Source organism: Bipolaris zeicola (assembly GCF_000523435.1).
Source record: "Bipolaris zeicola 26-R-13 unplaced genomic scaffold scaffold_197, whole genome shotgun sequence".
NCBI classification, from domain to species: Eukaryota; Fungi; Ascomycota; class Dothideomycetes; order Pleosporales; family Pleosporaceae; genus Bipolaris; species Bipolaris zeicola.
The window spans coordinates 33,072-48,299 of record NW_006912246.1 but is presented as its reverse complement, the minus strand read 5'-3'; the positions used below and the strand labels follow the sequence as shown (position 1 = coordinate 48,299).

Here is a 15,228-nt window from a genome sequence, read left to right as displayed (position 1 = left end):
GAATTCTTGTGCATATTCAAAAGATAATTGAGCTACAAGGTGGTAACGAGTACATAGAGGGGAGAGACAAGCCTCGGCTAAGGCGGCCGTACATCGGATAGATTATTCTTGGCGGGACAGAACTTTTGTGAGGCACCTCCGTACAGTACTTGGATTTAAAATGCCAAGTCTTTTTTATTTGTTCATTTGCTTGTCAAAGAACCGTCATCTACCTCGACTTTTTCGCTAGAGCAAAAAAAAATCTATTATTAACCCCCCCCCCCCCCCACAATGCATATTCCAAAACAAGAATACCCAAGCAAAGAAAGAGCAACACGTGAAACCGTTTCGTAGTCTTGCAAGCTCGAAAAAAAATGAAATGATCGAGATGGAAAATGGCTGTTATTTCCTTTTTTTTCTTTTCTGTCCGGTGTACTTTCTTACTAACTTACTCCTTGGCCGCGACAAGCGGACTACTACCAAGTCCAAACGTCATACATGTATCACATTTTGTTTCAATCATTATCGCGCCAACCCCCTACTCCCCCCCACTCCGATAAGATGCGTGCATCGGACATTTTTAGAAGAAGAGAAGAAAAAAAATTACACTAAGAGAAAGGGAGGGATTGGTTAAAATCACCGAGGTATTTTTGTTTCCTTGCCATGTGCATGCATGCATGTTGTGTAGGTCATTTTCCAACATCGAAGTAAATTTTGCTATCCATTTTTTTTGATACGTAGGGATAGATTAGATACATTACAATATCTACTTGACTGTCTTTGGGAGAGAATAATCAGCAGAGGTGGAATGGGTACTTTAAAGATTATTGATTGCTACGTCATGATACGGCGCTTTTGGTGTGTTTGTCCGTCCGTTACATCCGGTCATCCGTCCGCCGGTAAATACGTACGATAACCAGGTACAAGGTACTAGGTACGTACATACGTATGTAGACACGCGCCCTGCGCGGTATTGACTTCTCCACACCCCCAGAATCTATAGTACCAGGATGTTGCTCTTTCCTTTGAAGGAACCTCTGGGATATCGCGCTTGTTTAAAACACCCTGGTCGAGAGGGAGAGAGAGAAAAGAAGTGGAAACGCACCGACGCCAAGCTCGTCGGTGAAGCGTACGTACTTACGCATGTACGTACATGTACTTACATGAACGTAGTAAGTAGGCTGTTCAACCCGTGTACATGATGCGCCATGCAAAGTATAAGAACCCCACAATACCACCGAGCGCCAAATGCGCCAAACAGAGCATGACCGATGCAGATGATCTCCAGCTCCAGCCACGTGGCTGGAAACAAATCAAGGAGAGAGAGAGGTATTGTTAAATGACGTATGCAGAGGAGTCGGTAAAGAAAAATAAGAGTAAGAAAACAGACCTTAGGTGAGGAAATGCGAATAGTGTCCCGGGACTCTTTGTCGGCATTTTTCGCAATCGTCCCGATATCCCATGCTGAAACGGCCCATGCCCGTTAGAGCACCACTTCGCTTCCTGCCGCGAGGTGTGTTGGGTGAAGCAGTCGTCGGGCGTGTCTCCGTGTCCATGGCATCAGTCGTGCTTGCTGGCGAGACACAGAGCCGTGACAATTGCGACTGGGTTTGAGCGGTGGGTGTGTCGGGAATATCGTCGTCTTCGGATATGGGCGAAGGCATGCGCCTACTTCGGTCTTCATCTAAACCTTGTTTGGGTCCTTTCCATGCTGGGGGCGGGGCCTGCATAGGCGGTACATGAATACTATCGATATCCAACCCGCCCGCTGAGCCGCTTATCGGATAACCTACACCGTTCATTCCTCCCCTCCTAAAACAAGGGTGTATGGGCGTTGGTATCCGACCATTGCTGGTTGCTGAATCTGAGTTGAACAATGAGGGTTGGAGCATGGGCGGTCGCATAAAGGTGCTGCCAAAGGAACTGAATGCAGGCGACTCTGGCGGCTGGCTGCGTGCATCTGCGTCGTCGTCCATGTCCATGTCGTAATCCATTTTACTCGACTCTCTTGATATGCAGAAAAAGCCATCTTGAATCGAATCCGGTGAATCCAGTATTCCATGATCTGATTGTACCGGTGTCATGGAACGGATGTCCGTAAACAGCCTAGGTGGAGAGGGTGTCTGAAAGGGTCGGTGGGGTAGAGTTGATTGTGATTGGAAATGAAATTGGCTATTGCTTGTGTGATTTGCGAAGGCTGGCCGTGATTTCTGGGCCCTACCGGTTAGCCAAAGTCAAGAGTCGAATGTATAGTAGGCTGACGTACCTTGGTATACCTGTCCTCGTCACAGTCGGAATCCTCGTCAACGTCCCGATCGCGCTTCCGGTAGGTAGTCTGAAACATGGACATGGCAGGTCGTGCAAACAGGCGTTGTTGGATAATTATTTGGTGGTGCTGACGCGCCCAGCAGGATGTAGAAGTGGGGGAACGAGCAGACTTGGGCAGCGGACAAGGCGATGGAGGGGTATGTAAATGAGGATCCGGGGTGGCAGCTGAAGCGCCTGAAAATATGTTTTGAAGCAAGCAGGCGAGGGGCTGATACGGCTATCAGGGGCCGTCGCGGTGTTTCAGGTCGCATGAAAAGAACCCTAGTTTGTGTTGTGGAGTCGCGCGCCTCTCATGGCCTGGCGCTCGGGTGGGGGAGAGTCCTGTTTGGTCGTCGGGAAGTCGAGGGCCCGTTGCCTGCATTAGCAGGCTCCTAAGCAAGGCAGCAATTCTGCAAAGGATGGTGTGGCGTAGCGTGGAGGAGTCGTGACCCTGGCTTGCAGAGTGAGGCCGACATGCAGCTGGCCGCTGGGCACCGCCTCATCACGTGGATCGTATTGTACACGGTAGTATATGCATGGGAAAGGAGAGCTGAGGTGATGGTGGTTTTGTTCGTCGCCGCGAGCCGCAGGTGGCGCATTCTTGTGTTTCTACAAGGCAGCTGAACAGGCGCCAGCAGCTGTCGCAGGATCGTGTAGAGAGGAGTGGTCGGTGTGGGTGTTGGCTGCTGGCCTGAGGCGGCTTGGGATTGGCGTAGACGGGACGGGACGAGTGCGGCTTCTCAGAGTCTTTGTGGAGGATTACAGGATACTCTGTACTTACTGCGTACACTTCTCTCCCTTTATATATGTACCTGTATATGTATTCATATATATATATATATATACACCATGTGTAGTGTATGTGTGTACGTGAATATATTTCATACAATACAAATATGCATACATGTGCATATATACACAAGTATGTACTCTATACGTCGAAGATTGTCGTCACAGCAGCCAACAGGAAGACAGGCATTGCCAACTGTCAGACCCGAGCTTATTAGCGAGCATGCAGGGCGGTGTATCGATAACGGAACTCTAAATGGCAGCCAGAACGGACCATTCAAGCCCCCCACCCTGCCAAAAAAAGTCTCACTCCACTTCAAAATAATTTAGTAGCAAATCTATGTCTGACTGTACGGCCAACGCGCCTTTAGCTTGATACGCGCCTTCACATATCTTCTCACCTGAAAACCCCACCAGCACTTGGTCTTGCATCTACTGCTTACTTTGGCGCCTCGAGCTGAATCAATTGACTCTACCTATTCACGCTATTTCTTGCTAGAGAACCGTATAAACAGCCCCGCCTCTGCGTCTCCTTGAAAGGTTACACCCCGCCCATCCTTCAATTGCCAGTCATCTAGCTGTTTTGTACGTGGAAACAACGCAACAACCATTTTTCTTTGACGTCTCAAAATACATGCTAACTTTGAAAAGTGTACACCACTTTCGCCGCCTCCACATACACAGGCTCATCCCACAAACATGGCCTCCCACGACCAGACCACCAACGACGATGTGCGCGGTAAAACACCCAATTTACGACACAGTCTGCGAAACAAATGCACTGACATTGCTGCACAGTACTTGGTTATGACCCACTCATCCCTCCCCAACTCCTCGCCCAAGAGCTTCCCATCCCCGCCCACGCCCAAAAGACGGTCCTCCAAGGACGCAAAGATGCTGCCAGCATCATCACACAAAAGGATGACCGACTACTTGTCATGGTTGGGCCCTGCTCGCTCCACGACCCAGAATTGGCCGTCGAGTACTGCCAGCGTCTCAAGGCTTTGGCCGACAAGCTTCAAGACAACCTCTGCATCATCATGCGCGCTTACCTTGAGAAGCCACGAACAACAGTCGGCTGGAAGGGTCTGATCAATGACCCAGACATTGACGAGACGTACCAAATCAACAAGGGCCTTAGGGTATCTCGCAAGCTCTTTGTTGACCTCACATCTGCTGGCATGCCTATCGCCTCAGAGATGCTCGACACCATCTCTCCACAGTTCCTTGCAGACCTCATCTCCCTTGGCGCCATTGGTGCCCGGACGACAGAATCCCAGCTCCATCGTGAACTGGCGTCTGGTCTCTCTTTCCCCATTGGCTTCAAGAACGGCACCGACGGAGGCTTGACAGTGGCTGTTGATGCTATCGGTGCTGCGGCAGCAAAACATCACTTCATGGGTGTTACCAAGCAGGGTCTGGCTGCCATTACCAGAACCGCGGGTAACGAGCACTGCTTCGTTATTCTGCGTGGTGGATCCAAGGGCACCAACTACGACAAGGACAGCATCAAGGCTGCCCGTGAAGCTTTGAAGAAGAAGGGTCTGCCTGAAGTTATGATGGTCGACTGCTCACACGGTATGTTTTGTTGACTCATTCTGAGCTTCTCCAGTCAAAAGTGGGACACGCCACTAACACACGTGCAGGCAACTCGAACAAGAACCACCGCAACCAGCCCCTTGTAGCAAAGGACATTGCTGATCAAATCCGCAACGGCGAGACTGGCATTGTCGGTGTCATGATTGAGTCCAACATCAACGAGGGCAACCAAAAGGTTCCACCCGAGGGCCCTAGCGGCCTTAAGAAGGGTGTCTCCATCACCGATGCCTGCATTGATTGGGATACTACTGTTGAGACGCTTGAGAACCTTGCTGCTGCTGTCGCAGAAAGACGGGCACACAAGACCAATGGCGCACAATAGAGTCTTTATCATACATCATATTTTATGTATGAGAAAGGGACTCGTGTAAGCGTATGTGGTGGTAAAGGGCGTTCTTTTTCCATTTGTCCATCCTCAAGTTTTATCATGTGGGAGTTTAAATGAAGAAAAAATATCTTGTCTCGGATAGACACGGCGATGGGCGTCAAAATTGCTACGAGGTTTACGAAATACAGTTATGAACATGAATATATCTTTCCATTCTTGCTTTGGTTGTAGAGTTCGTACTAAAACATTTCAACGCTTGAGATCCAACTGGGGGTATCATAAGTGACCATGTTGTGTGAGCCATGGACATGAACACCTCGTCATTCATCCTCGTCCTCGTCCTCATCCTCTTCTTCTTCCGCCCTCGCATGCAGTGTACTTCTCCTACTTCCCTCTGTACTCGTTCTCGCAGCCACCCTATCCGCCCTCTCGCCCACAAACACATCTCCTGTGCACTCTGTCCGGCACCTCGGGCACTTTCTTTCTCGGTCCCTTCTGCCCCTATAGTAGCTATTCGCACACGCATCGTGCCACCTCACTCCGCAATTTTTGTTGTTGCACCTGATGCCGACTGTGACGATCTCTCTGCAACCCTCACAATCTCGGATGCGAATGATTTCTCTTCCGTCTTCGTTTTCGTCGGCAGACTCGTTGTATGTCTCCTTGAGGTAGGCGCGGAGTTCCATGAGGGCCCGGGGGGCAAGCGAATAGTATCCCGCGCGGGACTTGTTGAAGAAGCCCTGTGCTACAAGGCTGTCTAGCACGTTGTCGGCTTCGGCAATGGAAATGCTCGTGTCTGCGCCTTGCAGTTGCGTGTCTTGCGTTTCGTCGTTGAATTGCGTTGAAGTGCCATTGAACTGGCTTTGTCTGTTGCGTCGCGATACGCGGGCGAGCTGCGATGCCTCTGTGTGCTTTACAGCCATTGTCTCGCGGACGCTGGTGTTGTTGGCTTCAAACATATGGTCCAGGAGACGCCGGATGTATGCGATTTCATTCGCCGAGAAGGTAGTTGCAAGCTGTGTGAGTGCGTCGCTCGTGTTATTCACAAGTGCGTACACAACATCTTTGCTTTGCTGGTCACGCATGGAGCGGATTTCATAGTCAAAAGTCTCAAGTTTGGCGTTGATGGTTTGGATTGTCGATGTCAGGTAAGGCTGCGTCACATCGCCTTCAGTCCATGGGCGGTTGGGGTCTATGGGATATGTCAGTGTCATACATAGCCCACATTTTGTATAGCAGTTTACTGTATGCCGTCATTATATGGGCCAGAATGGGCTTCATCTCCTCCACGGTGAGTACGCCGTTTGTCTGAAAGGCCTGGAGAAATGCGCGGTGTATTGAATTGTAACCCTCATCTTCTATGGGTGCGCGGACAAACGGTGATTCGCTTCGTGACATTTTTCTGGAGAATATGAGAGTTCAGATGCGGGGTTCTTGTTCAAGAGTTGATAGGCAATCGATGTACGCAAGGGTGGGGAAATTTGGCGACGCGAGAACGCGAAAGCACGTGAACAGAAGATGCTAGTACTACCCCAGATGTGTTCTAGCAGTAAACATCATGTCATAGGCTGTCGTCACCGCAGAGCCTTTGATTCATGAACCAGCCATAAAAGTCCAAACTTTGCAGCCAGAAGAATTATACACGAGTGATTTTCTTCATTGCACTACAAGTACTGAGCTTGAATGCCAGTTGCTTTACGCTCACATCTAACAATACTATCATACTCATTGTTGCAGAAAAGCCAATTGGACACTGAACAGCGTTCACCCTTATACATGAATGCCTCTAAAGACCCTAAAGTCCTATGTAGTCTAGCCAGTCCCAACGCCTGTTCAGTCATCTAATGTCTTGCCCTGCCTCTTGCGCCTACACATAATACAATATCCCATCATCCCAGCATACATATATCCTCGTTTCCGTAGATCCATGGTCTGCGCAGTCTTAGACTGGCAGGTCCGAGTTTCTTGTCGCTCCACTTATTGCCTGCAGAGCCTTTGCAATGTAGGGGCCAATGATCGGTACGTTGCTAACAAATCCCGCAATGGTTGCGAGGAAGTCGCCGAAAAGAATGAGGATGCCATATAGCTCGACTATGAAGCCGATGAATGCCCAGCGCATGAGAATGAGCGATATGCCGGCAACGAAGGCAAGGGTGCCTTTCCATTTTTGCTTGCGAGCGAAGAAGGCGACCGTTTTTGTTGTTCCAATGATAAGTGTAAGACCAATTATAAACAGTATCTATCGGGGATGCATTAGACACGCTCCGGGAGGCGGGGAGGAAGGAGGGAGGAGAGACATACGTTGCCCATTGCTAGCCTTTTCAGATGTTAGTAAGCCTCAAAGATATGAATGGTTTATACTTACATGGCGCGATCAAAAAACATCATGACACCGCCCATTAGAAAAAGTCCGCCTATTCCTCATGTCAATCTTGCGTCGCATGACAGGCGCATTCGCAAAAATAGACGCATACCTACCTCCGGAGCAGAAGGCGACCCCAATCTCTATCCGTCATGTTAGAAGGCATACAAAAGAACAGTTCAAGGACTGAGGGGCTGCGGATCTTACTTTGGGTATCTGAAAGCCACATAGTCGGCATCCTGGATGTGTGTGATGGGTGTAATTCGCTACGTGCGAGGCGGTAGAAGTAAGGAACGTCTGGGCAGGGCCACAAGTTGAAGAGAAAGATGGGAGCAACAGGAGCGATGCCTCTGCTCGAGGGATATCTGGCATGAAAGTGGTAACTCTGGTATGCCTGTTTCGTGTCCCCTCGGCGGAAGTTGAGACGCGGGCGCGCTGGAGTGGTGGACCAACCAGCCCGGAGCTCACCCCTGCTAGCGCATCTGTTCCTGCGGGAGACGGCATAAAATTCTGGCTGCTTGTTCCTCGCACTCGAACGAACCATCTTCACCCCCCACGCTGGATGGATGCAAGTACCGGTACACATGAGCAATTAATGTATTGTTCTATTATGCTACCCACGTTACGCTACAAACACAATAATCAACGTAGACATCGCCTTGACAACAGCGTGCTTCGAGCTGCTGTAACTAGGAATCCTCACGCGAGATCCTGGTATACTGTCTTATGGGCGTAGAAGAAAGCTGGATCACGGTTAAGCCGGAGCACCTCCTTGAACCATGGGCCGAGAGGCTTGTGGTGGGTGGAGAGTAGCTTGACTTTGATGATCATACATATACACTGGAAGCTAGCCCATCTAGCAAGGACCTATGGCTGAAGGCTCGCACAACATGGCCAGCATCATCCATCTGGATTCGGTGCGCCATTTCCGAGGGCATGGGTGTAACGCTGCGCAATACAAGGTTGATCTCACTTTGTCGAGTCAGCCAATTACTGCTGACCCTAAGCCGGCTATGTCGTGCGATATGCTGAGCCGATGTGCTGCAAGCACCCCAGTGAGCGCGCAACTGCAGTAATTGTCGCATCATTATATCCTGCCCTCATTTCAGGACAGTGTGTGCGCCTCTTGCCGCGAGATAGCCTTCAGATACGTTCTGCGGCATCGTCCTGATACTGCCAAACACTTCCTTGTTGTGGTATCTCAGACGCGTCTTGGGGTCCGTATATGGCGCAGGAAGGCCGGTAATGTCGCAGTACTTTTTCTGACTGCTTGGGTGGAAGCTCGGTGCAGATTCGATATTTGTGTACGTGGGTGCAGGGCCGGCTGCGTTTCCTCCCGCAGCTGCTCTGCCATTCTTCTCCAGGACCAGCGTACTCAAGCTTTGAGCCGCCTGTGCAATGTTGGGCTGTCGGCCAGCGTTTCCAGCTGCATTGGTGCCTTCACTGGCGGCCGCAGGGGTTGAAATGCCACTGTTGTTCTGTGTGGCCATTACCGACGCCTCTTTCCGTGAAGCTTCGCCGAGGATCTGCTTCAGGTTCTTGTTGCGGCGCTGTGGTGGCTTCCAGTTGGGATTCCGGAAGGGTTTAGAAACTGCATAGATGTCGAGCTTGTCTAGGAGCGCTTGGTGCGTCTTTTCGTCTGAAGCGGCTGTCAAGGGCGCCATGGTGTGAGGATTTGACGGTTAGGATGGGATAGTTGTCCTTGGCTATGTCGCGTTCGTTCAGCAGTGCCTGGTCGCGTCACTCGTCTAGATGCTTTGGGGGCTAACGTTGCGTGCGAGGTAGAAGATTATATGGTTTCGGAACGCGCGTTTCTCTGTTTCTAGCCGCAGTGGGTGAAAGAGATGGGTATCATGTACGTGTAGGGATGAGGGTGGCTGCACTGAGAGACGGAGCTTGCGGAGGTGGAGCTCCTCCGAGGGACCTGCATGAGGTCGCTCACACTAGCTGTTTTGATCCTCCCCACCAAACATCCCCAAGGCGCGCGCACTCCATAGCAACGCAATACAGCCGCAGACATGGTGAGATCTACGAGCATGGTTCTTGTAGCCAGGTTGGGTATCTGATTGGTCTACAGGAAAGCCCCCATGAGCACCAGCAAAGCCAACTGCTTTCGCGCATCATTGTCAATGTTGTTAGTATACCCACGTCTTGGAGCAGCAAGGCCCATAGTTATACTGACTACCGCAAAGGAGAAACTGAACGAGGCAATCATGATGTTGAACAAGAATCTCCAGGAGATCAACATCCAGAACATGGATACGGAGCTGGTGGCCCAGATGTTCAAGAACTACCAATCCAACGTGCTCTTCCACCTTGAAGGTACACAGGACATGACCCGATAAGTGTTTACAGAAACGACTGACAACTTCTAGCAACAAATGGTCTTAAGGATCCTGCGTAAGCGGGAGCATGCGCGGCCTCCCATGTGTACATAGATTGTGTCTTCAACATGCAGTAGACAGCGGATGAGCTTAGTAGAAAACCTATGTATGCATCGCAGTAGAATTACAACAGAAGTGATTGGATAGCCAAATAATGAGATATGATAGTACTAGTTACAACTTGTGGCGCAAAAGCATCGTACATATAGTGGGCCCAGACAATGCATATATCCAAGCAACATGCGGAGACGGGCCCGGACCACCGAGCACCAGTACCCAGAGAGCCTCACGACAGGACAACCACCATATCGCGCAAACAATCGCGCTAACCACTCACGCAATACACACACGCCCCACGCTCCTCCAGCTGCGACATGATCTAGACACCACCCACACAGCTTCAGTCCATCTCCTACTCGACGCAGACATGGCTCCCTCGGCCATTGACGAGGCGCCTCAACCCGCCGGGCGCAATCCACCCAAGCCTCCGCCAAAGCTATGGAGCGTGTCAGAGCCACCTTTCGAAGGCTTTCGGCCTGTCGACCACGAAGGCTGGTCGCGTAGCAACAGCGAGACGGCTATAGTCATCGACAATGGTACCATTCACGCATCCCCCATTGCCTTCTTGTCGCTGTACAGGCTGACGCATTGCAGGCTCCTCAGCAGTTCGCGCCGGATGGTCTTTCGACTCGAAACCGCGACTCTCAGTGCTCCCCAATATGGCCAGGTATCGCGATCGCAAGCTGAACCGGACCTTTACCTTCATCGGAGCAGACGTCTACGCGGATGGCACGGCGCGAGGACAATCCAAGCCCGTCTACGAACCCGGCAGCAACATCATCAACAACTGGGACGTCATGGAGGGCGTGCTAGACTACTGCTTTGTCAAGATGGGTGTCGACGGTCAGTCAGGGCGCATAGAACGGCCCGTTGTCATGACCGAGCCTATTGCCAACCTAGGCTATTCAAGAAAGAGTATGTGAGCCTGCACAGGAAGGACACTTATGCTTTTGTGTTACAGCCCGCTAATTATGTATCCTACAGCCATGTCTGAGATCCTGTTCGAGTGCTACGGTGCACCCTCGGTCGCATATGGAATCGACTCGCTCTTCTCCTACGCTTACAACGGTGGTCGCAGCGGCTTGGTCATGGATTCTTCATACACTTCCACGCACGTTATTCCCGTCGTCAACTCAAAACCTCTACTATCGCAAACCACGCGACTCAACTGGGGCCGCTTCCAGTCCGCACAATACCTACTAAAGCTTCTGAGGCTAAAGTATCCCACATTCCCTGGCAAGATCAGTGACAATCAGGCCGAGGATCTTGTCCGCGAGCACTGCTATGTATCGCAAGATTACGAGAATGAACTCAGCCACTATCTTGACTGGACAGGCCTTGAGGACCGAGATCACACAATTCAATTCCCTTACACAGAGCAGATTGTAGTGCAGAAGACAGAAGAAGAACTAGCTGCCGCTGCCGAGAAGCGCAAGGAAAGTGGCCGAAGATTGCAGGCTCAGGCTGCCAAAATGCGTCTGGAGAAACTGAAGAAGAAAGAGGAAGAGCTCGAATGGTGCCTACAGTTGCAGGCACAGCTTGAAGAGATTACTACAAAAAAGGAAAAGGCCCGTGTACTTGAATCCAATGACTTTGACGACGAGAACCAGCTCAACAAGCGAGTCAAAGAACTAGAGTTTGCCATCAAGAAGGCCCGGAACAAGGATCTTGGCGACGTAGAGGAGGAGCAGGCCGAAGCACCTACTTTCCCTCTCCTCGACGTTCCAGATGACCAGCTGGATGAGGAAGGCATCAAGCAAAAGCGGCAGCAACGGTTGATGAAGTCCAACTACGACGCCCGTCAACGCGCAAAGATAGAAAAGGAAAAGGAAAAGGCACGATTGGCAGAGGAGCAGCGCCTTGATGACCAACGGCGAGAGGAGGATCCCCAAGGCTGGATTGAGGAGCGCAGGATAGCACGACAAGCCATTATCCAGAAGATCAAGGACCGTGAGCGACTGAAAGCCGAACTCGGAAACCGCAAATCCCTCGCCAACCAGATGCGCATGAAATCCATCGCGAACCTTGCATCTGACACCCCGACCAAGAAAAGACGGCGAGGTGGCGGCGACGACGACACATTTGGTGCCGATGATGCTGACTGGGGCGTTTACCGCACCATCGCAACAGGCGAAGGTTCTGACGATGAGGAGGAAGAGGATCTCTCCAAGAACCTCAAAGAGATAGAGTCTCAACTCCTCAAGCATGATCCTGACTTTACGGAAGAGTCAACACGTGAAGCGCAGACTGATTGGACTAAGAGCATCCTTCATGCTTTCCTGCATGGCCCCTACCCGTTTGATCCAGAGTCACAAAAGGAAATCAACCAGATTCATCTTAATGTTGAACGCATCCGCATCCCAGAAGTGGTCTTCCAACCTACAATTGCTGGCCTCGACCAAGCCGGCATCGTTGAGATTGCATCCAACATCCTGACCGAGCGCTTAGGCGATTCTCCCTACCGTGATGACGTCTTGAAAGACATTTTCCTTACGGGTGGTAACACTATGTTCCAGGGCTTCGAGGAGCGACTCAGAGCCGAACTGAGAGCTGTTTTACCGGCGGAGCAGACGATCAATGTACGAAAGGCGGGTGATTGTGTGCTGGATGCTTGGAAGGGAGCTGCGCAGTGGGCTGCGAAGAAAGAGTCGAAACGCAATTTCATTACCAGAGAGGAGTTTTTGGAGAAGGGAGCGGAGTACATCAAAGAGCACGATCAGGGTAACGCGGCTTACTAGGTGATTGCAATCTTTCGTTTCACTTTTTTTTTGTCCTGGTTGAGCTTTGGTTCTCTTGTAGCCTAACATTAATGGCGGGTAGATGGCGTATTCTTCTCCTATGGTGGAACTTGTCGATTGAGGTCTCTAATGCTTTTGGTATTTGAAATGAGACACTCGATCGTTTTACTTTACTTCTTGGTTCAGTCAATCATACGGCGTGTCTATGTGAATCTTGTTGGATTTGCATTAATATCTGTTAGCCCCCACAAAGTTAGCACCGTCGTCTGAACCTGCTCCTAGTTATCTGCTGCAGTGGTACCAGATAATGACCTTTATCTCTATCATTGGTCTTGCTTGCAGATTGGCGGTCAGCATCTGGAGCAATGCTCTTGTACTGCAATGCCCCTCTCAATCGCGCCAAAAAGCCTCACTTTACCGTTGTTCAATCCAAACATGAGAAGAATGGGCGGAGGCAAGGCGACCCTAGATTTTTAGTTCCCACAGCAGTTGCGCTGTTTCTGCAAGCCTAGTCGTGGGACTACTATGGCAGGTACCTAGACTGGTGTGGATACGAGATCTGCCAGCACTGTCGACCGGGGAGATGCTCACCCAACGTAACACCTAAAGGGCCGACCTGACGTTTCGATCGAGCGAAAGCAGTTCGCCAGCAGCTTTCCGGACACCCGCTCTGTCGCAGCCTGGGGTTATTCCCATCGAATAAGCCGGACCAGCGCGGCTTTGTTGGATGGGGATCATGGGCAATGTGTAAGAAATAAGGTTTGAGCCGCGTGTTTCTGGTAACTATAAGAATACGTGTCGACCACCGCCATTTTATATGTTACGTTTTTCCTGCCTCTTGAGATCTTTGTGGTATCATCTACAGTGTATCCTACTATCATTCAGCTGTTTTTTTTTCAAACCTAAAATACCTAGCATAAACGTAGCACTGAGCCAAACATGCCTAACACAGTTCTCGTCACGGGCGGAAACCGCGGTATGCCACCTTTGACCTTACATTTCCATGTTAATCTTCTCATAAAGTCACCTAGGGCTCGGTAAGGCTTTGGTAGAAGCATATCTTTCAGTCCCAGACACAACCGTGATAGCCACAGTGCGGGACACAGCCAAAGCCGACGCGGCGCTGTCGCCTCTCCCCAAGGCCTCGGGATCGCGGGTTCTGACTGTGTACATGGAAATGGGATCCTTTGACACGATAGCAGCTGGTGTCGAAACACTAAAGACAACACACAACATTACTTCGATTGACATTGCGATTGCCAATGCCGGTCTTGTCGGGCCAACCCTCGGTCTCGCAAATACTCCGTCGTCTCAGCTCCAACCATTCATTGATGTCAACGCATACGGCCCCTTTGAGCTGTTCAGGGCCGTTTTACCTCTTCTCCGCGCTTCAACTGCTGAGACCAAGGGCAAATTCATCTACGTCTCGAGTGGCGCTGGAAGCCTGAATGGCATGCTTAACATTCGTAAGTAACATCCAGATGTAATGATTATCGCAACCTTTGATGTGTCAGCTGTATTATGCAGCCAGATAACTGGGGGAGGGGGGGGGGGGTTCTTTTCGTTGGTATCGAAGCTTTCTGTAGGGATCTAGTATGCTAACTTTTTGTCTTTCACAATTAAAGTGCCCATAGCTGGATACGGAGCAAGCAAAGCACTCGCCAATTACTTGTTCAAGTGGCTGGCTCTCGACAACAAGGATGTTATTGTATACTCACTCGACCCAGGGTACGTATATATTGTCTTTACATCATCATTGTCGCTTTGCCCCTCTAAAGAGAAAATGAAGAAAAAAAACCCCCCTTGCTAATTCCCCTCGTACCAACAGATTGGTCGACTCCGATGGTGTCCGCGAATATCTCGAACAGGCAAAGGCCATGGGCCTCGACATGTCTTTGTTTACCTTTTCGCCAGTCGACGAAGTTGCGCGTGCAATGCAAAAATCGGTATGTATGGGCTGAGATGATGATGTTGAAAGCATACTGACATGGAAAACTAAATAGATTGGTGCTGCGACCGAGAGCTCAAGCGGACAGTTTCTGTCGAAAGAAGGTACACAGATGCCGTGGTAAAAAAAAAGACGATTTATTGTTGCTATGTGATAAGAATGGAGCGTAGACGGAATCTTTGATGCTTAGATATTGGATTCAGTGCATCGTGAATCAAGCGTAGATATAGAAATCATCGCTGCTTTTGAATGGCTGCTACCCCCCCCCCCCCCCCTTACATCGCCGTGTGACTGAGTACTCTAGCTTTTTTACAAGCATGTACATGAAAAATCCAAACCGATATTCCCAGGATATCATTTTTCCTTTCCAAACCCACCTCCTCTCCAACGAAAATAAGTAATCTACCCGTCATTCTCTTTTCCAAGTGGCGGCAGCCAAGTGATGATGCGCCAAATGTCTCTAATCTCATAGAAACACTCGTAGTGCTCTTTGGCATACCGAATAGCACGTGAATAATCGTCCGTTGCATCTGCGGCGGGATCCGGCTGATTGGCAAGAAGCTTCTCGTAGTATGGATTGCAGTATTCCAGGAAGCGACGGGGATGTTCAATCATGTACTCTCTGTACCGGTGAGCTAGAGCATATGGGTCTTCTTGTAGTAGGAGAGGCTCTGTCATGATGTTATAGGTGGTGATAATACTACTGATGCACGAGCGTGATATGAGATATTGCG

At 50.2% G+C, this 15,228-nt stretch overlaps 11 protein-coding genes across 11 annotated transcripts; 5 read left to right on the top strand and 6 right to left on the bottom strand.

The window, feature by feature from the left end:
* Positions 1 to 1,159: 1,159 nt before the first annotated feature.
* On the top strand, positions 1,160 to 1,318 carry COCCADRAFT_105862 (uncharacterized protein; the record flags this gene model as incomplete). Its single annotated transcript, XM_007717830.1, has 1 exon — positions 1,160 to 1,318. A coding segment is annotated over one exon (159 nt), but the record flags the coding sequence as incomplete, so codon positions are not given.
* A 52-nt stretch (positions 1,319 to 1,370) lies between these two features.
* On the bottom strand, positions 1,371 to 2,323 carry COCCADRAFT_105912 (uncharacterized protein; the record flags this gene model as incomplete). Its single annotated transcript, XM_007717829.1, has 2 exons — positions 1,371 to 2,189; positions 2,246 to 2,323. The coding sequence occupies 2 exons, from the start codon at positions 2,321 to 2,323 to the stop codon at positions 1,371 to 1,373; spliced, it is 897 nt and encodes a 298-aa protein (XP_007716019.1).
* Positions 2,324 to 3,774: 1,451 nt separating this feature from the next.
* COCCADRAFT_105866 (uncharacterized protein) lies at positions 3,775 to 4,996 on the top strand (the record flags this gene model as incomplete). The annotated part of the gene is made up of 3 exons (XM_007717828.1): positions 3,775 to 3,814; positions 3,874 to 4,653; positions 4,722 to 4,996. The coding sequence occupies 3 exons, from the start codon at positions 3,775 to 3,777 to the stop codon at positions 4,994 to 4,996; spliced, it is 1,095 nt and encodes a 364-aa protein (XP_007716018.1).
* A 326-nt stretch (positions 4,997 to 5,322) lies between these two features.
* Positions 5,323 to 6,400, bottom strand: COCCADRAFT_8151 (uncharacterized protein; the record flags this gene model as incomplete). Its single annotated transcript, XM_007717811.1, has 2 exons — positions 5,323 to 6,194; positions 6,247 to 6,400. 2 exons carry the CDS (start codon positions 6,398 to 6,400, stop codon positions 5,323 to 5,325), a joined length of 1,026 nt encoding a protein of 341 aa, XP_007716001.1.
* Positions 6,401 to 6,944: 544 nt separating this feature from the next.
* COCCADRAFT_8150 (uncharacterized protein) lies at positions 6,945 to 7,602 on the bottom strand (the record flags this gene model as incomplete). The annotated part of the gene is made up of 5 exons (XM_007717810.1): positions 6,945 to 7,241; positions 7,304 to 7,319; positions 7,368 to 7,416; positions 7,481 to 7,507; positions 7,572 to 7,602. 5 exons carry the CDS (start codon positions 7,600 to 7,602, stop codon positions 6,945 to 6,947), a joined length of 420 nt encoding a protein of 139 aa, XP_007716000.1.
* An 862-nt stretch (positions 7,603 to 8,464) lies between these two features.
* Positions 8,465 to 9,028, bottom strand: COCCADRAFT_105864 (uncharacterized protein; the record flags this gene model as incomplete). Its single annotated transcript, XM_007717827.1, has 1 exon — positions 8,465 to 9,028. One exon carries the CDS (start codon positions 9,026 to 9,028, stop codon positions 8,465 to 8,467), a length of 564 nt encoding a protein of 187 aa, XP_007716017.1.
* COCCADRAFT_39979 (uncharacterized protein) lies at positions 9,027 to 9,768 on the top strand (the record flags this gene model as incomplete). Its single annotated transcript, XM_007717826.1, has 4 exons — positions 9,027 to 9,029; positions 9,442 to 9,498; positions 9,557 to 9,686; positions 9,740 to 9,768. The coding sequence occupies 4 exons, from the start codon at positions 9,027 to 9,029 to the stop codon at positions 9,766 to 9,768; spliced, it is 219 nt and encodes a 72-aa protein (XP_007716016.1).
* A 150-nt stretch (positions 9,769 to 9,918) lies between these two features.
* Positions 9,919 to 10,152, bottom strand: COCCADRAFT_105870 (uncharacterized protein; the record flags this gene model as incomplete). Its single annotated transcript, XM_007717825.1, has 1 exon — positions 9,919 to 10,152. A coding segment is annotated over one exon (234 nt), but the record flags the coding sequence as incomplete, so codon positions are not given.
* A 23-nt stretch (positions 10,153 to 10,175) lies between these two features.
* On the top strand, positions 10,176 to 12,546 carry COCCADRAFT_8147 (uncharacterized protein; the record flags this gene model as incomplete). Its single annotated transcript, XM_007717809.1, has 3 exons — positions 10,176 to 10,344; positions 10,403 to 10,723; positions 10,793 to 12,546. 3 exons carry the CDS (start codon positions 10,176 to 10,178, stop codon positions 12,544 to 12,546), a joined length of 2,244 nt encoding a protein of 747 aa, XP_007715999.1.
* A 939-nt stretch (positions 12,547 to 13,485) lies between these two features.
* COCCADRAFT_39977 (uncharacterized protein) lies at positions 13,486 to 14,618 on the top strand (the record flags this gene model as incomplete). The annotated part of the gene is made up of 5 exons (XM_007717824.1): positions 13,486 to 13,522; positions 13,578 to 14,012; positions 14,172 to 14,274; positions 14,375 to 14,492; positions 14,550 to 14,618. 5 exons carry the CDS (start codon positions 13,486 to 13,488, stop codon positions 14,616 to 14,618), a joined length of 762 nt encoding a protein of 253 aa, XP_007716014.1.
* A 278-nt stretch (positions 14,619 to 14,896) lies between these two features.
* COCCADRAFT_39976 (uncharacterized protein) lies at positions 14,897 to 15,172 on the bottom strand (the record flags this gene model as incomplete). The annotated part of the gene is made up of 1 exon (XM_007717823.1): positions 14,897 to 15,172. The coding sequence occupies one exon, from the start codon at positions 15,170 to 15,172 to the stop codon at positions 14,897 to 14,899; it is 276 nt and encodes a 91-aa protein (XP_007716013.1).
* Positions 15,173 to 15,228: the final 56 nt, after the last annotated feature.